At 41.6% G+C, this 15372-nt stretch overlaps 1 protein-coding gene across 2 annotated transcripts in view; it reads right to left on the bottom strand.

Annotated features, from left to right (window-relative positions):
* Positions 1 to 3266: 3266 nt before the first annotated feature.
* The window catches only part of NVL (nuclear VCP like), a 54661-nt gene continuing 42555 nt past the window's right edge, over positions 3267 to 15372 (bottom strand). The window contains exons 20-23 of one of the 2 annotated variants that reach the window (XM_032215472.1): positions 12736 to 12812; positions 8311 to 8399; positions 5395 to 5495; positions 3267 to 3583 (exon numbers count right to left, since the gene is read on the bottom strand). In XM_032215472.1, coding sequence (XP_032071363.1) covers positions 3539 to 3583; positions 5395 to 5495; positions 8311 to 8399; positions 12736 to 12812 — 312 coding nt within the window. In that variant the 3' untranslated portion in view covers positions 3267 to 3538. The remainder of the gene's footprint in view (positions 3584 to 5394; positions 5496 to 8310; positions 8400 to 12735; positions 12813 to 15372) is intronic. The other variant, XM_032215473.1, reaches the window with a different exon arrangement.

Genomic DNA, 15372 nt, shown 5'->3' with positions numbered 1-15372 from the left:
CGATAGCCAGGAAGCGCAAGGTGTCCCTAGCCACTCTGTCTAAACTACTAGGCACCATGGTCTCCGCCATTGGCATCGTCCCGTGGGCTCGCCTCCACACCAGAGATCTCCAATGGTTCCTCTTGCCGTTCCAGCGAAGACGCACGAGCTGTTCGCAGACCAAGGTACTTCTCCCGCTAGACGTCTCCCGCTCCCTGGCTTGGTGGACATCCCCAGCGATCACAAAGGGCGAAACCTTCTGGACACCAGACCGCTTGACGGTAACGACGGACGCCAGTCTGAGTGGGTGGGGTGCCCATCTGCTGGCTCAGATGGCGCAAGGAGAGTGGACTCAGGCGGAAGGGACTCACAACATAAACTGGTTGGAGCTCAGGGCGGTCCGCCTGGCTCTGTTACGGTTCCAGAATTCGGTCAGGGGCCAGCACATATTAGTCCTCACAGACAATATCACCACCAAGGCTCACATAAACAGAAGGGGGGGACAAGATCAAGGGCCCTCATGAAGGAGGCCAAACGTCTGGGTCAGTGGGCCGAAAGGAACCTCCGGTCTTTGAGGGCAGAACACATAGCGGGGGTGGACAACACCAGGGCCGACTGGCTCAGCCGGGCCGAGGTGGACAACTCAGAGTGGAGGCTACAGCCTGCGATATTCGAGGAGGTGGCCGAGCGCTTCGGGCGCCCGGAAGTCGATCTGTTCGCCACTCCCCTCAACACTCAGCTCCCGAGGTTCTTCTCCAGGTACCGGACACGGGGGGCGGAAGGGACGGACGCTCTGCGGAGCTCATGGCCCAGGGGTCTTTTGTATGCCTTTCCTCCCTTGCCCCTGATTCCCAGGGTCATACGGAAGATCCTTCAGGAGGGGGCGGAAGTGGTTCTGTTGGCTCCTCACTGGCCCCGGAGGCCTTGGTTTGCAGATCTCCAGTCTCTGTCAGTGGAGAGGCCCTGGAGGATTCCCCAGGAGAGGATCTCCCTCAGCCAGGGGGCGCTGGAGCACCCGGATCCTCAATGGCTCCAGTTGACCGCTTGGCGGTTGAGCGGAGCATCCTGAGGAAAGACCTCTTCTCCCCCAGGGTGATAAGGACTATCCAGGCCGCCCGCAGGCCCTCCACAGAGCGCATCTATGGCTCCACTTGGCGGGCCTTTGACTCTTGGTGCAACTCCCGGGGGTTCAACCCCATCCAGGCTACGGTGCCTCAGGTTCTGGACTTCCTCCAGGCGGGCCTGGATAGAGGGTTAGCTCCTAACACAATTAGGAGACAGGTCTCAGCCATCTCATCAGTTCTCCTGTGTGGCAGAAACCAGAGCCTGACGCACCACCCCATGGTCAGGCAATTCCTTAAGGGGGCCTCCAACCTCAGACCACCTACGGTACACAGGTACCCTTCCTGGGATTTACACAGGGTATTGGACGCTCTAACGGGCGCCCCATTTGAGCCATTACAAACAGTTTCCCTTAAGTTCCTGACCCTGAAGGTGGCTTTCCTGGTGGCCATCACTTCCGCCAGGCGGATATCCGAACTGCAGGCGCTGTCCACCAGGGAGGATCTCTGTGTCTTTCACCAAGATAGGGTGGTGTTACGGCTGGATCCATCCTTCATTCCCAAGGTGTGCTCCTGCTTCCATGGGGCCCAGGAACTGATTTTGCCCAACTTCTGTCCAGACCCTTCTCACCCATTGGAGAGGAAGTGGCACACTCTGGACGTAAGGAGGGCTCTGAGGATTTACCTCAGGAGAACCAGGCCAAACAGGAAATCCGAAGCCCTGTTTGTCTCCTTCCAACCAGGATCCCTGGGTAATAAGGTAACTTCCACCACTATCGGCAGGTGGTTGCGAACCTGCATTGCCACTGCTTACCAATCGCAGGGGTTACAGACACCAAATCATATCACAGCCCACTCCACACGGAGTGCTGCCACATCCACGGCCTGGGCCACACAAGCATCCCTGGCCGAAATCTGCAGGGCAGCCACGTGGGCTTCCCCCTCTCCCTTTGTTAGGAACTATAAGTTGGACTCCTTTGCCTCGGCAGAGGCCTCGTTCAGCCGCAGGGTGTTGCAGGCGGTTCACAGGGCAGGACCCGTGCCTCAACAGGCCTGAGAGGGGGACATATGGCCTCAGGGATCTCCCTCCCTAGGGACGTGCAGGCTTTGGTACGTCCCATCCTGGATACTCCTCCCCCCTCACTATGGAGAAAGGGCGTTGGTACTTACCTGATACGCCTCTTCTCATAGTGGGGGGAGGAGTATCCAGTCCCTCCCTGACTATGTTTGTACAACTAAGTGTTATGTTCATTGTTTATATTGTTATTTAATTATTGATGTTGAAGACAATAAAAGCAAAAAAACTGAATCAAGAGTCTGGAGTGAATGATGCAACGAGTCGGAGAGAGTTCTTCGTCATAAAACTGGCCATGCTCACTGCCAGGGGGCAGAGCCCAAAGAGCTTATCTGACTCAAACCAATCACGAGAGGATAAGGTCAAACCCATCCTGGATACTCCTCCCCCCACTATGAGAAGAGGCGTATCAGGTAAGTACCAACGCCCTGTTTCAGTCACCTCCTACACTATTCCATGCTCTGCATTCAATACCCTCTTTAGAAAGTGAATAATTAACAAGAGACTTTAGGTAAAAATATTTTATGCTTGCACTGTTACATCAAAGGAAACAAAATCTTAAAAGTGATAAAGATACTTGTGCTGAGCCTGGTTTGTTGTATTATCTAACAATACATACAAGCATGTACGTTCCTACATGGTATCGGACCTGGTTACTTGAGAGACCGCCTCCTGCCAGTCACCTCCCAAAGACCTATTAGATCCCACAGACTAGGCCTCCTCTGAATTCCATCTGCCGGCCAATGTCGGCTGGCGACTCCCCGGGGGAGGGCCTTCTCTGTGGCTGCTCCGGCCCTCTGGAACGATCTCCCCGTTGCGATCCGGACCCTTACCACCCTCCCGGCCTTCCGCAAAGCAACTAAGACCTGGCTGTTCTGGCAGGCCTAGGGCTGTTGAACTATCCAGCCCCCTTCGAGGTTATGACTGTTGTTGTATTTTAAATTTCTGTTTTCTATTTTTATTTTTGTACCCCCTCCCCTTCTGATTATTAGCCACCCTGAGTCTTCCGGGAATAAGGTGGCATACAAGTCAAATAAAACCTAAACCTTACAAGGGGAGGCTATAACGCCTGACTACTTTTGTATTGTCTTTTACTTGAAATATAGATAGTGGGAATTTGCATAATTTATACTTACTAAGTGTATTGTGCTATTTGGCAACAGATTCCTAGGCATTCAAATAGTCTTTCAGGACTTGGATCTGCTGACATCAGGCAGAGAGCTCTATCACAGAGATGGCTTTTGAAAGAGCCCTGCTGCTAACGGAAGAGCTAGCTTATATGCTAACATATAAATCCTTTAGAAGAAGTTGAACAATTCTGAAATTATAGGCATACAAAACTGAGATCATGTCTTATAACAGAAAAGGTCTTCAGGGAAATAGGATCAGGAGAATGCATGGCAAGTATTAGGAGTCTTCTGTGTCACCAGTTCAATGATTGGCGCAGCTCTTCATACATTATTTGGTCCTAATAATGACAATAAATAGAGGAAAAATTGAAAATATTTTAATAATACGATACTTTAAAGCACTAGTAATTTAATTTGTTTTTCCTTTTTCTTTTATAAATTGGTGTCACACTGTTACATCAGTAGATTAAAATATGCAGATTGCTGCCTCAGCAGTTCCTATTGTCAGCATGCTCTGCTTTCCTAATTAAAAGCTGCTTAAAAGAAACTAGGCAAAGTAGAACTGTAATCACAATGTAAAAGATTGCTATGGTTTAATTCAGAAGTCAATATTAAGAGAGCTAAGTGTTGAGAGCCAAGTATTGAGATCAGCAATCTTGTGCAAACTCATGTCATTTGAGGAACTGAAGTTTTTTTAAAAAAATAAATCTCTATTCACATCAGGCGTTCCTAACATTGTGTATTCTCCAAACGCATAACTCTTGTTTGAAGAGCAGGTTGTAGCTGTGGCCAAGGAAGCCTTTGCAAAGCGGCATCTTGTGCACAAGTTGCATCCATTCCTCGATCAGGAGACCCTTATATTTAATCATGCTTTGGTCACCTCCTATAAGATACTCCACACCAGGAAACCAAGTTATGAACATTAAAAGTACATTTTTATTAGGTTATAGAATGTGTCCTTCCCCTTCCTGCCTTTATGTTCAAGAGAAAGAGGCTCAAGTCAGAAACCTCCTCAAATTGCAGTCCTGCTTTGGATTAAGATTTTTTCACATCCCACCATTGTCTTCATTGTGGATCTTCTTTTACCACCTCAAGGTTATTTTCACATCTTATTACACTTCCTGACTAGATTACTGTAACAGGCTCTACATAGGGATACCCTTGAAAACTCTGTAAGCTTCAACTAATCCAGAATGCAGCAGTACAGATAGTTATGGGTTTATCTCATGATGTCATACAAAACCTCTCCTCCAATAGCTGCATTGACTTCCAATAGGCTTTTGGTGCAATTAAAAGAGCTATAAAGCCCTGTAAGGAAACATGTGAAAGAGACCTTCATCCTGCAATAGATAGACAATGGCTAAATTGATGATGATGATGATGATGAAAGCCTAGGAATAGGTTACTTCAAGGACTCCCTTCTCCTAAGAACATCTGGGTATAGAATGGAATCTCCCATATCTGACCATTGTGTCAAGCTGTTTGAATCTTGCTCACGTAAATATCTCCCTAAGATGTTTTGGCAGTTGTAACTTCAAATAGCTGTTTACTTGAAAAGTATGTTTGTATTTTACTCAGCTATTTCAAGTTACCCACCTTACTAGGGATAGCTATATCATTTTGTGCTTCTATATCCTTAATTCTTTGGGCAGCTCTTTTTTTGAGTTGTTCTGTTACGCCAGAGACAGGAAGGCCATAGCTTCTTACAAAATTTGTTAGATTGGTGATCCAGGAGATTTGTGATTGTAATTTTATTTGCTCTAGTAGAAATAACTTGGTGAGTCTATCAGTCTCCATTTCATTGACTTTGCACCTGTGGTTATATGCTCTAATTTTTGATAGTGCATGAATTGTATGAATTCCCAATTCAGCTACAACTGCTGCAGCAGATGTTCTTGGATCTACACCCACAATACATGTCAAGTGCTGGGACTGTGTTTGTTCTAGGACTGTGGTTGAGTATAGACCCCAAACTTCTGTTCCATGCAAGAGCATAGCGGTAACCTTAGTTTTATAAACCTTAATTAATGGGGCTAGGGAGCCTGGGTGAAATTTTAAAGAAGTATGAAGCTCCAGGCCATGCATATTTCTTTATAATGTTCTATGAACAATCTGGATCACCAACTGAAAATTTAAAAGTATTACTTACCTTTTTAGTTATAGAGGATTTCACTTTCTTAAAAGCTTCTTCAAAATGTTTTTTGCCAACTCTAATTTCTCCTGTGAAAACTGTAGTACAAGAAACACTCACTATAATTGAAGAAAATGATAACTTTGATAAAATAAAATGCTTATTGATCAACAAAATATTAAGAATGGAAGGAGAAACAAGAAGTTCTTTATTAATAAGACAATTTGCCACCGAGCTATTTTTTTCTCTGTACTTCTTTTTCATGCATTTCTATGCTTATTTGCTAAAGTTATGAAATTGTTGAAAAAAAACCCCTCAATGAAGGCAGCTGTCTGCTCAAAAGTGCCTAAGACTTTGCCCTGGATTATATATTAAGACAGCACTGAAACATAGTGAAGTAACATGTGCCCTTTCTCCTTCCTCCATTAAAAAATAAGGATGTACTTAATAAATAATTCATCACAGGATTTTAATATCACCATCAGCTAAAAGGTGATAAAACCAGGGCTTGGTTTTTAAAATTAATACTAATGTATTTTTCCCTTCTTTAATCATAGGGTCTATGGCTACCTTGTTTGGAACTCTCCTTAGCTTTTACCTATTAACTGGTACTTTATAAAGGCTTATTTACACATAAAACTACATGAATGAAAATAGTATATTATATAGGTAGCCCTCAACATACAACCAGTTGTTTAGTGATTGTTCGAAATTTCAAGAGCACCAAAAAAAGTTACTCACAACTGGTCTTGCACTTATGACTAACCCAGCATCTTATGATCATCTGTCCAAAATTCAGGTGCATGGCAAGCAGCATATTTGCAAAGTATTTACAATGGTTGCAGCATCCCCAGGTCATGTGATCGCCATTTGTAACCTACTCAGTCAGCTTTTGACAAACAAAGTCAATGAGCAAAGACGGAGTTGCTTAATGACCATGTGATTCACTTACCAATAGCAGTGATTTGCTTAAAGACTGTGGCAAAAAAGGGCTTAAAATTGAACACAACTCACTTAACCTTGTCTTAGTTAGCAATGGATATTTTGGTTGCAACTGTGATTGTAAATCAAGGACTACTTGCAACAATATAATTATTTCTAATCTAATCTAACTCTGCATTCCCAGCTAAAGCAATTAACCTTATTCTATTCTTCCCAGGGTTTGCCTGCAAAAAATGAAACGTAGCAAGAAAACCAGAGGCACAAGTGCTATTTGGAAAACACTATTTTAGGGGGGGAAACACACCCACAAAAGCATTTGAAGATGTTCATTACATCTAACCCAGTTAAAACCCTCATAACATAACAGTACAGTCAACTTTTCCTTTTAATTAATTTTAATTAATTTAAAACCTAACCTTTACAAGCATTGCATTAATGTAGAATGTAAATTGTGGAAATAAATCTTTGATCTATTGGCATTAATGAAAAGTAAAGAACTAGCTAATCCTCTTCACTTTGTGATTTGTCTTTAATCTTGAATCTGAAAACAGATGTCATATTGTTTGGAACTGAATCCAAATTATTTATTAGATCATACTGAGAGGAAACTGCTTGAAAATATTTAGGCGAGAGTAATTTAGTTTCTATAACCTCCAGGTTCTTCCTTGCTCTAAAGTGTCTACAAACAAAAGAGGCAATTATACTAGTGGTCATGCATTACCAGGATTATTTCACAAAGCTTCTAGTAATCATTACCATAGATTTGTTTATTAATGATTGGCAGAAAAGAGACAGAAATGGAAAAGTTTGCTTGAATTATACTGCTTCCTCAAGTTTCTATTTAGCAAGAGCAACTCTTTGTATGCCAGACTGAAATCCCAGCTGCATTTCTGCATTTTTTCTTGTACCAAAGAGAGTTCTAAATATCAGTGTATTTTATTCTGAATCACATCCCTAGTTCAGTTAAGTTCCAAATTGTTTAAAGGTAGTCCTCGATTTACAATAGTTCATTTAGTGACCGTTTGAAGTTACAACAGCACTGGAAAAAGTGACATGAACATTTTTCACACTTATGACTGTTGCAGCATCCCCATGGTCATGTGATTTACAGTACATTCAGATGCTTGACAATTGACTCACATTTATGACGGTTGCAACATCCTGGGGTCAGGCGATCCCCTTTTGCGACCTTCTGACAAGCAAAGTCAATGGGGAAGCCAGACCCATTGAACAACTGTGTTATTAATTTCAAAACTGCAGTGATTCGCGTAACAAATGTGTCAAGAAAAGTCGTAAAATGGGACAAAACTCACTTAACAAATTTCTCACCTAACAACATACATTTTGGGCACTATTGTGGCCATAATTGCGGACTACCTGTACTGTTTTGACTGCTGAAGACTGTGAGGCTCAATTCTTTTCTAGACTGCCTCTAACAGTAGCTTCTTAGTCTTGCAACAGCATCCTACATTTTATCCTACTTTTTACAGAGGGTCAATGCTGTCAGGGTCAACCGATGCACATTTCAGTGTTTTGGATATTTTGTCCTCTTTTTTCCTTTATACTTACAGATTTTTTAAAAAAAAACATTATAGTGCTAGGCATCTTAGTGTAGATAAAGAAATACTAACATTTTCATGCCTACCAAGCCTTTGATTAATAACTTCTTTTCACTGTTTTTAATGTCCCTTTGATTTAGAACAATCATATCACAATTCTGCACTCCTGTGAGAACTCTCAAATAAAATAATGAAAACATCCAAAGGTTCTTTAACATCTGGTTATTAAGAAAATCTGCCTTAAATTGGGGTGGGGGTGATTTTATTATATTAATTTATCTACTTCTTTTATCTGTTTCATTGTTTATTTAAAAGTGTTTTTAAATTATGTAAGCAGCCTTGAGTCACCATGGATGAACAGGTGGCAATATAAATTTAATAAGAAATAATAATAAAGAAATAAAGTTGTAAGGTGCCATTTCCCCCTCCTTACTGTTCTTGTTTGCAGGGCTGAACAGTGTCATTTGCTGTTTCAGGGCACAAACAGAAGCTTCTCGCACTAGAGCTGAAAGATCTGCTCCCCTATAAAGAAAAGAAAAAAGAAAAGCAATTATACTAAGATAAAAATCATGAAATACAGAAAAACATAACCAAATAATTGCTAATATTCAATGGCAGCAGCTTGTCCCTTTAAGAAGTTGTTCGACAGACATATTTAAAAATCTGTTCATGTGTTCCAAGACAGGCAGATCAACTTAAAAATGAATTATTAATTTGGAAATTCATACGGAATTTCAGTCCTAAGTTGTTGCGGTCATAAGTTGACATGACTCAATTTTACAATGGTCATAGAGCCATGACCAGTCACCATGGCCACTAAGCAAATGACATGGCTAAGAGAACCACATGGTTGTTACATGAATCCAATGCACCCAATGGGGTCGAATTCTTGGAATTGAAATAACCTGGCAGACACTGTAAATGGTTGTAGCACAGATAAAATGCTGTTTTTCCACAGACCAATCTGCCTGCTACCTTCTGTAGCAACCGAAATCTCTGGGTCACTGTTGATCCAAAGTCAAAATCAATCCCAGATAAACATATTAGATTATCAAGGTGTGTGTGTGTGTGCCACAGGGCCATATCGTAAGTCATGTGCTGTTTAACATTTTTATCAGCAGCTTGAAAGACAGTTCAGACTTTGCAAGTGGCAGAAAACCTGAAGGGGTGGGTAATACTTTAAACAAGGGATAGTAGATTCAAAAAGACCTAGAATATGGACTGGAATGGGCTGAAATAAATAAAATGGAATTTAATACAACATGAAGAGTTCAGCATCTGGGTGGGAAAAATATAAAGCAGAACTAAAGAATAGGGAAGGACTGACCTGGCAGTAGCACATGTGAAAAAGAACTGAAGTTCTTTGCAACCACATGCATGTGGTTGCAGAATAAGCTAGCAGAATGATGCTGATGTAATAAAGGAAAAGCTAATGGGAAGTGCATTAATCAGAGCACAGAGTCCACAAGAGTGGGAAAATGTTATACTTTATTCTATCCAGATCAGATCCCATTTGGGACACTGGACAGTTCTAGATACTACCATTGAAAAAGGACAGTGACAAATTGAAGTCAGTTCCTAGGAGTGCTAGCAAGATGGTAAAGAGCCACAGTGGCGCAGTGGCTACAGCGCAGTACTGCAGGCTACCTCTGCTGATCACTGGCTGCCAGCAGTTTGGCAGATCGAAACTCACTAGGCTCAAGGTTGACTCAGCCTTCCATCCTTTTGAGGTTGGTAAAATGAGGACACAGATTGTTGGGGCAGTATGCTAACTTTGTAAACTGCTTAGAGAGGGCTGTAAAGCACTGTGAAGGGGTATATACTGTATTTTTCGGAGTATAAGACGGACCTTTTTTCCCCAAAAAAGATGATGAAAATCTGGGTGCATCTTTTATTCCAAATGTAGCTCCACCCACCTGCTCCACACATTGCATTTTCGGAGGTTTCCATGCAGCAGGTATCCCCACTTTCACAAGGAGCCTGATTCCCAAAGCTGCCTGGGGAACCATGATGAAAGCCTTTTCAATGAAAGCGTTATGGGCTGTAGAATCTCCTCCTTCCAAAAAGGGCGCGTGCAGAGGCCAAACAAGTGCATTGTTTCAGGTGGCAGGTGGTTCCAGTACGCGCTGCCACCTGAAAATGCTTTCCTTCCCACCCGGTGCACATCACAGAGCCATGTGCCCTCCTCCTCCTCTACAGACTCGCCACCAGCACTGTCGGTTGGGGGAGGCAGGGAGAAAAGCGAGAGGGCAGCACAGTCGGGTGAGGGCGCAGGAGCTGGGCGCAGACACAGGGCAGGCAAATTAGAGGCAGCTGGCTAATTACCGGCTTGGTGGCTTGGCTGCTGGCCACCTGGAGTGCACAGGCAGCAAAGGAAACCCGCGTCGTGGCTGACGCTACCTCCTGCCTACATGTCTCGAGGAGTTTGAGCAGCAGCAGCGAGATGTTTCCATGCACAGAACAACCAAGAGAGAGAAATGGTGGCGCTGCCAGACTCAAGAAAGATGTTCGGGCACAATTTTGGGGTGGCAGGTGGGGCAGAGGATGGGGTGGGGCACGCATCTTATTCGAGTCTGGCAGCTCCACCATTTCTCTCTCTCGGCTGGTCTGTGCAGCGAAACATCTTGCACAGTAAAGAAAATCTTCTCATGAAGTTTTTCTTTACTGTGCAAGGTTTTCCCTGCAAAGACCAGCCAAGAGATGCAAAGGAGCTGCTAGACTCTATTATGATGCGCATTTTGTGGTGGGGCACAATTTGGGGATGGCAGGTGGGACAGGGGATGAAGTACCCGGCATCCCTGCCAGTGGTGAAGAAGTGCCCCCGGCATTGCTGGACTCTCCCCTCCCCTCGCTCGTTGGGACAGGGGAGGTGAAACTTTGCCTGGCAAGCTGCCTCTCCTCTCCTGTTGGCTGTTATCCCGAAGAGGGGGCACGAAACCATGGTTGCTAGCAGCGACACTTAAGGGCGTCGGCAGTGGGCTCCAAGAAGCGGCTGCCAGGGCACCCCATCCCCTGCCCCATCGGTCACCCCAAAATTGTGCCCCACCACAAAATGCGCATCTTAATAGAGCCACGACGTGGGCTTCCTTTGCTGCCTGTGCACTCTGGGTGGCCAGCAGCCAAGCTGGCTATCAGCTGGCTGCCTCCAATCTGCCTGCCCTGTGTCTGTGCCTGGCTCCTGCGCCTTCGCCCGGCTGCGCTGCCCTCTCGCTTTTCTCTCTGCCTCCCCCAGCCGAAGATTCTGGCCAGGAGAAAACAGGCAGCAAGTCTGTAGAGGAGGAGGAGGGCACGTGGCTCTGCGATGTGCACCAGGGAACTGGGAAGGAAAGCATTTTCAGGTGATAGTGTGTGCTGGAACTGCCTGCCACCTGAAACACGATGCACTTGTTTGACCTCTGCACGAACCCTTTTTGGAATCGGGAAGGGGACCCTACAGCCCAAAAATGCTTTCACTGAAAAGGCTTTCATCGCAGTTCCCCAGGCAGCTTCGGGAATCAGGCTCTAACCGAGGTAGTAAAGACGTTAGCCAGATGAATACTGATGGATGCTGCTGGGAAAGAGGCAGAAAGGTTTTTGCCCTGATTTCCTCCCCCAAAATTAAGGTGCGTCTTATACTCTGGTGCGTCTTATACTCCGGAAAATACGGTAAGTCTAAGTGCTAGTAGTGCAGGTTCTAGAAATCAAGCTCCATAAGGAACAGTTAAAGAATTTGGTATATTTAGCTTACAGAAAAGGCATTGGAGAAAGATGCCACAGCAATGTTCAAATGAGTAAAATCATACTTCCCCGACAATATTTAAATAAAGATCAGGCTCACTGATATCAAACAGAGCCATTTTATAGTAGTGTAGTTATGATGCTGGCCTAGAAATTAGGAATTTTAATCTTGTTTTAGCCACAGAAGCCAACTGGATAACTTTGGGCCAATTACTGTGACTCGACTTAATCCATTTCATGGAATGGTTCTTGAGAAAATAGAGGAAGGGAATTTTAGATACAGAGTTGCAGAAAATAAAGGGATATCACTCTATCATAGTAAAGAAATGCTTTAAAGCTCTGAAGCCATTTTGAAATGAGTCAAAATAATCTCTATTCTTCAGAACTGTCCCCAATGGAGAAGTAACGACCATCTTATCATATGATCCTTATAGTTGCTAATCTGAGAGATCCAGTGCTGGAGTTTTAATTTGAGATCTAATAATCTAATAATTGCCTCTTTTAAACAAGGAGGCCTTCTCTCCCTCGTAAAATCATTAATAACCAACTTTCTTTTGTCTAAAGCTGACATGCCAATGGATTAATCTGTAAAATAAAAATTAATGCCATTTAAAAATGCAATGGTTTTTACTGAATTTTTTAAAATCTCGAAACAGTATGGAGAGCTATTTAATAAGTACTTTTGACATAGTTTGATACTGACATAATGAAATAAATATACATAGAATTCTATGATGGAAGTAAGGAAATATGTCCTCCTGAGGGCCGGGCTACCTTCAAGGATTTTATTTTATTTTTTAAAAAGATCTAGGATTCAAGAGCTTAAAAACTAAAAAATCACTGCATTTGTATTTGCAGTTATATTTGTTTCTAATTTTGAGCACTAAATGTTTATAATGTAAGCAAACATCTACAATCATGCTGAAAGTTTCAATATAAGTGTAAGGAGAGTCCAGCTTCTACTAATGCAGCCGTATATATTAATAATACATATACCACCCTGTGACTCACATGTCTTATCTTGGAAATGATCCTTCTTCCCTGCAATTAACTAAACTATTAATTCTGAAGAAGTCTGCTCCAGAGCATACACGTTCCTTTATCTCCTCTCAAAACTGTTTCCAAAGAGGATATTACTCACGTAAAGCAATCACAGCAGGGATTGTCAGCAATTTCTTCTAGGTGCACATCAGTATCAAGTGGGGGTACAGTTCCATCCTGTAACCATAAAAAAGACATTCAATTACTTTGATACATATGAGAAATGACATTATTTAATTTATATGTAAGATTTCTGAGTTGCATTTTAATGTGGAAGCTTCCCAAAGAGACCAATAATTCAAGATAATAAGTTAACTTTACAGATATTAAAGAATCACAGAAAGCAAGTTTTAAAGCAAGAGAAAAACAACATTTTATTTTGAAAATAAGCATTGGAAAAAATGTCATCATACAACAGTGAAGTTGAACAAAACAACTAGTCTCAATATCAATGGAAGAGAGAACTATATTCCTTCGAGGGACAGTATTACAGCTGGAGTACTTCACTCAAAAGCCCTGTTCCATATGGCCAGCAGCAACAGCAGTGGAGGTGGGCAGTGGACAAACTGATGAAAGCAGCATTGTTATTGTGATGAAGTCTTACCCCTTGTGTACATATCGCACTGCATGTGTGTCTCCCATTTATACTTTTTAAAATAAAATAAATGTAATGATTTCCCAAGAAATTACCCATTGGGAAAACCTAGTTGGACCATTAATGTTAAAAGAAATTATTTATGAAAGCAGGAAAGGCCCCTGATGGGAGATGGGTTTTTATTAAAATGGAATTATGACTTCTATGGAAAGGGAACACATATACATTCGTATTCAAGTCAGTGTTGACTCCTGGCAACTGTCTGGACTTGTTCTTGTGGTTTACTTGACAGAATGTTTGAGAAATTGTTTGCCACAGTTTCCAGCTTAAGCCTGAGAGAACTCAGGGTCACCAAATTAGTTTCATGCCCAAGGACTCAAATTATCACAATTTCTAGCCTAATGCCTTAGCCACTGTATTAAACTGGCTCTTTCACGTTGCTGGTAACATATATTTAGTGAGATGAATATCTGAAACATAAATTTCCCTTCTTGCTTTAGGAAGTGTATGTAGCCATATTAGTGAAACTGAGCAAAGTTGCAAGTAGTTGTACTAGTTATTGTTCAATATCTTTCTTAGCTGCTGACAATAAACATTTGATTATAACCCTAGTACAGAGGTTATTTCCTTGTTTAGTTTACCTTGCACAATCCAGTTTTATTAAAAATTCTAACATCTTGTAATACCAGGTGGATGGTAGATATTTTTACAATTCAATCTGAGAAATTTGATTTAGTTTTCTGGCAATTGTAAAAAAATCCCCAATTAACATTATAAAGTTAAAATTTGGAGGAGAGATCAATTCTCAGAACCAGTCCTGGTTGGACTGAGTCTGAAATGGGGAGGAGCCACAAGGGCCCGATGACATCATAAGTGTAGATTGGTTCAGTCCAATTGGTTACTGGATGGAGCAAACCCAGTCTGGCTGCTGTCTCCACTATCACAGGAAAATAATTTAAGAAGGAATAAAGATTAAGAGGGCCACAAATAGAATGCTATCTTTTGATCTCTGAAAATCTGTCAAATACTTGGTTCAAATTTTATTCTATTTAATTCATTTTATTTATTAAGGAGATTTTAATGGCCACCCAACTCATTCATTTTAATCAGCATGTCATTTTAATCATCAGCAAAATAATTTGGAAGAGTATAGGAAGAGTGTTAAGCTTAATCTTGTTTCTTATAAAAAACTACCTCTTTGTGATAATCATAATTTTAATATGGAAGTTCTTTAACTACATAGGCGGAAAGAATATTTAGATGAATTGATCTTTAAAGTTTTTTTAAAAAAAGGATTGACTCACTACAAAAAGAATTTGGATTGTTTGAAATAGCTTAGCTGTAATAGATCCAAATTAAAATGTTTGTTGATTACTGAATTTGGGTTTGGTACATTGGCAGCCTTCTAAATTATAAGCTGTACAGAAAATATCTCAGAGAAACTTAAAATTAAGTGCATTTATTCAAATTGTTGAAGAGGATTTTGAAGATAAACATTGACAATTTACAAGAAATCTGGAACTAAAAACTGGAATATCCTATTTTATTTTATTTTTAAAAACCCTGAAATTTTAAGAAATAGTATTCTAAGATCTTATAAATTTAGAGTAGGATTCTAATTGAAATTTAGAATAGAATTCTAGGGACTTATAACATTAAAATAGAACTAATTCATTAAAAAAACCTTTTTCATGTTTATTGGGCATCTCTGTGGTTGTTGAAGAAACAACAACATTGGCTATCAGATTTTCTTATGCTGGAATTATTTAAAAGATCTAATACATATGATTTGGGCTTGGTCTTTATTTTGGTTTCAAGATGAGGATATAAAGTTAAATTATACTAAAAGCATTTTGTAGGAGCAATGCTACAATTGTGTGCACTCCTGAGTTATGAGTCTGATCTTGTGGAAGAAATACAGGGAATCGTCATTTAATGACTACTGGGTCAATGACTGTTCAATGTTATGATGGCTCTGTATTAGTGATAATTCAGAATTTTGGCTGTTGCAGCATCTCTACAGTCATGTGATCCCAATTTCCAATGTTTCCTGCAGAGGTGGTATTCAGTAGGTTCTGACCAGTTGTAGAAAACCGGTAGCCGAAATTTTGAGTAGTTCAGAGAACTGGTAAATGTCACCTC

The sequence above is a fragment of the Thamnophis elegans genome, chromosome 4 (genome assembly GCF_009769535.1).
Source record: "Thamnophis elegans isolate rThaEle1 chromosome 4, rThaEle1.pri, whole genome shotgun sequence".
NCBI classification, from domain to species: Eukaryota; Metazoa; Chordata; class Lepidosauria; order Squamata; family Colubridae; genus Thamnophis; species Thamnophis elegans.
Note: the sequence above shows the minus strand (reverse complement) of the source record. Positions and strands in the feature narration are given on the sequence as shown.